The sequence below is a fragment of the Odocoileus virginianus genome, chromosome 9 (assembly GCF_023699985.2).
Source record: "Odocoileus virginianus isolate 20LAN1187 ecotype Illinois chromosome 9, Ovbor_1.2, whole genome shotgun sequence".
Classification (NCBI taxonomy): Eukaryota; Metazoa; Chordata; class Mammalia; order Artiodactyla; family Cervidae; genus Odocoileus; species Odocoileus virginianus.
In genome coordinates this window covers 56,699,709-56,705,604 of record NC_069682.1, presented here as the reverse complement: position 1 = coordinate 56,705,604, position 5,896 = coordinate 56,699,709, and the positions used below count along the sequence as shown (strand labels likewise).

General features: G+C 40.7%; 1 protein-coding gene across 1 annotated transcript; it reads left to right on the top strand.

The window, feature by feature from the left end:
* The first annotated feature begins 4,273 nt into the window (after positions 1–4,273).
* DEFB121 (defensin beta 121) lies at positions 4,274–5,608 on the top strand. The gene is made up of 2 exons (XM_020915767.1): positions 4,274–4,328; positions 5,481–5,608. Exons 1-2 carry the CDS (start codon positions 4,274–4,276, stop codon positions 5,606–5,608), a joined length of 183 nt encoding a protein of 60 aa, XP_020771426.1.
* Positions 5,609–5,896: the final 288 nt, after the last annotated feature.

Here is a 5,896-nt window from a genome sequence, read left to right as displayed (position 1 = left end):
CTCTGCCATGGTGATCAGCAACAACTGAGTGGCTATTCAATCAGTCAGGGTTCCAGAGTGAGAAAATATGGAGAAGTGACCCTAGCAAACCTACAATGGATACGCAGCATGAGTGAAAATTAAACCTTTGTTCTTATGATTACTGCATCATAACCTAGTTTATCTTAATAGATTGGATAATAGAGAACAGTATTCTATACTGTTCTGTATTTCTGGTATTCAACAGAGGACTCTATATATTGTATGTACTTAAGCGAGATTCAATTTATTTGGCAAATTACTCTTGAATGATTTGAAAGGATATGGAGGTCATTGAAAATTGCTTACTTTCCTTTTCCTAAAGAAGGTGTAAGCTTTATAAGAACAGGAACTCTCTTAGACAGCTCTTCTCCCTTCACTCCCTAGCATTTTAGTTTGCAGTCTACAAGAAACTCTAAACAGCCTGGGTAGTTTTGGACAGGGTGATGTTAAAGAAAGACATTCTAGAAGGGATAAAAAAGTGACCTGTTGTGAAGAGATCAGTAGTTGGTTCCTGGGAAAGAAGACAATGAAATGAAGTATTTAGGGAAAGAACGACTTTTAGAAAAAGTTTAGGCAACAATAAAGATAAGAAGCCCGGGGAGACATTCTGGGAGGAACAAGGAGAGCTAGGAACAGGGATAAGCTTGGAAACACTCTCTGATAAAATGTTGGGAACCTTCCTCATCATCTTTCACTAAGGCTCAGTCAGAGTTACATTGTATACACTCCAGACATAGAGGCCAGAAGTGTCCTTGAGGTTGAACCGGTTCTGAGTAAGTGCTCTGGGTCTTAGATTTGAGACCCAAAGTTTCAACAGTTCCAACCTTGATTTTAAAAAGCATGGTGAACATAGTGGTCTCTGAATCACTGAAAATTCTGTCCCTTTTACTGAATATTGACTATGTTGACAAGGAAGGAGAACCAAGGGGGCTTCAGGGAGGAAAGAAGTCAAGTCAAATGCTCCAAGAAATCAAGAAATTTGAAAATTCATAGAAAATAACACTGGGGGCTTCCTGTATGCCAGGTACTGTTCTATGGGCTTTATTGGCATTTCCTCATTTAATCTTCACAGCAAAGCTCCTGAGGTCAGTGATGAGGTTCAGATACATTAATTGGCTTATTCAAAGTCACATGGCTAATAAGTGGCAAAGTGAGAATTTGAACCTAGATTTGTCTGTCTCCAAAGTTCATATTATTTTCATTACCCCACACAGGCATTGGTAATAGATTGTCAAATATCATTTCAAGTAGTTTGAAAAAAAAGAAAAAACCACCCAGTATATCTATTTGCCATTGCTAATTGCATTTAGCACCAGGAGGAATCAGAGTAGGAATGTAATAAAAGACAGCAAACTTCCTAGCCTTATTTGAACTAGATAGTTTAATCTTCTTTCCCCACTTTCCTCCAATATCTCCCACTCTTAAAAACTATAAAGAAGTGAAATGTAGAATTTTACTTTCCTTTGATACAGTGATAGAAACAGGGAAAAACCAGGGGCTGGTGGCTGAAATCTGAGAAAGTTGTGAAAGGGTCCCCGGAAAGATGTGATAAATCCCCTGGAAACATAAGAAAGTTCATTTTCTAGGCTAGGCACTCTCCGATGAGAGAGGCTTTGGTTTACACTGGACCACTGGGTTTGATCCCTGGGTTGGGAATCCCCTAGAAAAGGGAATGGCTACCCACTCCAGTATTCTGGCCTGGAGAATTCCATGGACTGTATAGTCCATGGGGTCGCAAAGAGTCAGACATGACTGAGTGACTTCCACTTTTACAGTAACAATCAATAGTCAGGCGGAGAAGAGATGCAGAGTTTTCTGAATCTCAGACACCACCCTATCTTGCACTAGGCCAGAAATGCCAATGGTACCCGCTTCAGGCTCAGAAAGAGGTAACTGGTGTTGAGTAAAGGACCACAGCACTGCAGGAGCCTATTTCAAGAGGTCAAGCACATGTAGATGACGTCAGAGCTGGGTTTCTGACCACACCTTCAGTATGGGGACTTTAAGCTCCTGAACACTTCACAGCAAAGTCCACTCATCAGTGTGAATCCCTTCCTGCTGAATGCCTCCTACTTTTTCACACTCTCAGATAATCTTCTCAATGGACCATTAATAGATTTATAGACTCCTTGTTTTTTTTTTGGCTTTGTCGTATAGCCTGTGAGATTTTAATTACTCAACCAGGGATTGAACTCAGGCCCTCAACAGTGAATTGGTAGAGTCCTAACCATTGGACCACCAGGGAATTCTTTGGATTCCTTCTTTCTAAATCTGTAATCTTGTCTGGAAAGCACTATTCTCACAAAGATTACCTCTAATCTTCATTCATTTCTCTTTCTCTTTTTTCCTCTGCTTCCACAATTTTCTTTGCTCCTTTTCTTACTGACAGGCATTCACCCACTCATCAGGTGCCTATGACTTCATGCTTGACAACAGAGAAAAGCTCAGATTTGTAGATATCAGTAAGAGAGGCAGTTCTATTGTTTTCTGTCCTTTTATAATAGTTTATGCCTATTAGCTAAAGAATCAGATTCTTTTTAGCCAGTCTGATTATTTTTCTTGGAGAGATTTGAATGAAAGTCATGGCAAAATAGTTGGCTATCAGTAGAAATGAGGAAGTGGAGATGTCTAAGCTGAAGAATGCTGGATACCCCAGAGATGGAGATGAATATAGCTCAGGTGTGGGGGGATACCTTTTTAGCTTGTGAAGTAACCAGGGCATTTTGTTTTTTAGTACCTTGTGCCAGATGGGAAAGGATTTGTTATGAGAGCCTCCTCTAATGATGAAAACCTGTTAGATAATGCACATAATGGATTCAGGTCATCTCTTCATTAGGCGACCTTACTCTGCTAATCAACAATCAGAAGAATAAACATGCAGAGCTATGATGGAATTCTTTACTGAAAGAGAAGTAGATCTCAAAACAAGAGTGCAATAGTAAGAGAAACTCTGTGTCACTAAGGCGTCTTTGGATGTACAAAGGAAGTCCTTTAAATTTCTGTAAGAATGGTGCCCCTGTGAGTTTCCCTACTTCTCAGTCTCCAGTCCTTCAAGACTCTCAGCCGAGTGTCCTCTTCTAACTGGAAACATTTCCTCTCTCAAGAATGGAGGAAGTTGTGCCCCTTGGTCTTGTAATTCAAATGGCACCTCAGGTTTCTTTTCTACAGTCCTTTCTAGAAGGACAGGAAATGAGTTTCAGAGCTAATTTCCTCACTACTAATCCTTAGAAGCCCCTTGTCAATACAGCACCTTTTCCTTTTTCATTCCTCTGCTGCAGAGGGTTGGGTCAATTATTATGACGAATTTGTCATCATTGGTCTTATACAAAGCCTTTTCCTATTTATTTTACTGATTTATTTGTTTTTACCCTCATGATCATGTGAAATCACAAACGTGAATCAAGATTGCCAGGAGAAAACATCAACAACCTCGGATGTGCAGATGATAGCACTCTAATGGCAGAAAGTGAAGAGGAACGAAAGAGCCTCTTGATGAGGGTGAAAGAGGAGAGTGAAAAAGCTGGCTTTAAACTCAACATTAAAAAACCTAAGATCATGGCATCCTTCCCATTATTTCATGGCAAATAGAAGGGGGAAAAAGTGGAAGCCACAGAGACAGATTTTATTTTTCTAGGCTACAAAATCACCACGGAAAATGATTGCAGCCACAAAATTGAAAGACACTTGCTCCTTGGAAGGAAAGCTATGACAAACCTAAACAGTGTACTAAAAAGCAGAGCATCACTTTACCATAAATATCCATATAGTCAAAGCTATGGTTTTTCCAGTAGTACTAGTAGCATCTTGTAGTGTATACAGAAGTTAAAATAACATGTAAAATGTATATGATGTAATAAAAAAGTTACCTCAACAAAAGATTTGGGGAACAAGACACAAAAAGACAAATACTGCATGATATAACTTCTTTGTAGAATCTAACAAATTTTTTAAAAAGTCCAGCTCATAGAAACAGAGAACAGAATGGTGACTGCCAAACTCTGGGGGTGGAAGTGGTGGGACAAATATATATATGTATGGCTGGAAAAGCACAAGAAGGTGGCGTATCCAACAGCCATTCTACCACTGTGGTTGATTACTTATCTGTCTGTCTAAAATGACTGTTCCCTTTCTGGTTCACTGATCATGGCTCTGCCATGCTCGTTGGGGCAATAAATACCAGTCTGGACTGTTCAGCATGGAGTCCTCTGACTGTCTTGCCAGCCTAGAAGCCTCCTATCTCCATCCATAATTCATGAAGTTCCTTCTGATTTTGACCGTTACCCTGCTCCTGGCCCAGGTCACCCCAGGTAACCAGGATCTTTCCCTAGAGAGAGTGGGTCAGGGAACCTGCTGCATATTTAGGGAATTCTGGTGGCTCTAATAGTTTGGGCTGGGAGAATGGCCTTGGGCAGGGAGAATGGCCTTTGGATATCTCTCTAACCATATCTAGGATATCTCTCAAACTCAAAGGGGAAGTTTGAGTTCCCTGGTGCTGATTTTTCAGTGGCATTAGTTGACCATTCTGACCTTCTCTATGGTTGGCTCTGGAGAAGTTGAACGTGATGATGGTGAAGACAGGGTGGGTACTTGGAGGGGAGAGACTTGGACACAGAGTATGGAGGAAATGGGAGTTTTTCAAAAAACATTCCTTGGGATAATTTGAGTTTTGATCTATTATTGCCTCTATGAAAACAGTTCCTTGATTTCTGATTGTTTGAGGATTCTGATTCTACTCTCTCAGGCAAACTCAATTTATCAGGGTTACTTTAGGTTGTACCAGAGAGCTGTTTCTAATTCTAATCTTGACCTGTTAAGACCAGTGAAAAGCTCTGGAATGTTGTGAAAAAGAGTCTTACAGATGGCATGCTGCAGTCCATGAGGTCACAAAGAGTCAGACATGACTGAGAGGATGAACAAAAACAAAGAAGACTTGCAGATGTTCTGATGGATGTATTTCAGATTCCCGTCCCTTTTTGCTGATATGGTCAGAGAGGGTACCCAAAAGTGAAGGGAAAAGATGGTTAATTGACACCTGGGCACCTGTGTGCATGCATGCTCAGTCACTTCAGTCATGTCCTGGGCACCTGTGTACCTTATAATGGGGAGAGATGAAACCCTACCTGGGTACCTTATAATATGGGAGAGGTGAAACCCTGGAGACGGGGGCCCTTTTGCCTCCCCAAAGGGAGCTGGCTGGGGTGGGGAAACGGCCAAGTAGGTCCCAGGCCACTGAGTGGGGAGAATTTTGGAATTGTGACTGGGGACACAAATGAGAAAAAAGAAAAGACAGTGACTCTAATCTCCCTTAAACCTGGAGGATGCCTTATGAGGGCTTTTTCTTCACATGTCTCCTTATTTCCCTATAACTCTCTTTTCTGTTGGGCTTTGGCCTCCCCCTTCCCCAGCCTGCTGCTTATTTCTAGACTGATCCACCCCTCTCCTTTTCCTTTAAATTTCAGCCATGAAGTGTTGGAATATGTTGGGAAGATGCAGAGAAACATGTGAACAGAATGAAGTGTTCTATATAATGTGCAAGAATTATGGTATGTGCTGTGTGTCTCCCAAACACGTGCCTGTCAGAAACTGAATCTTCAAACATAGCTGGAAGATTGAGATAAATTTCCATGGTCTGACACACCTTATCCAAACTTGAGTCTAACATCATTGGACCCTATGGTTCTGGTAAATCATTCTTGCCTGTACTTTTTGTGTCTGAGAATTCTATTCAGTTATATTTAGAAATGTTAAATATATTATATTGTATATAATTTATATATATATTATATTTAGAAATAAGGAGTGGAGTAAGATGCATATGGGTATTGTGGAGAACAGGATGGACCTGTTGGTAATAATTTCAGTCCTCCGTACATCT

Bases quoted from the DNA above. Each gene is read 5' to 3' on its own strand.
- DEFB121 (XM_020915767.1), top strand. From the start codon at position 4,274: ATGAAGTTCCTTCTGATTTTGACCGTTACCCTGCTCCTGGCCCAGGTC. The intron at 4,329-5,480 runs GTAACCAGGATC...TTTAAATTTCAG, and splicing joins CCTGGCCCAGGTCACCCCAG to CCATGAAGTGTTGGAATATG.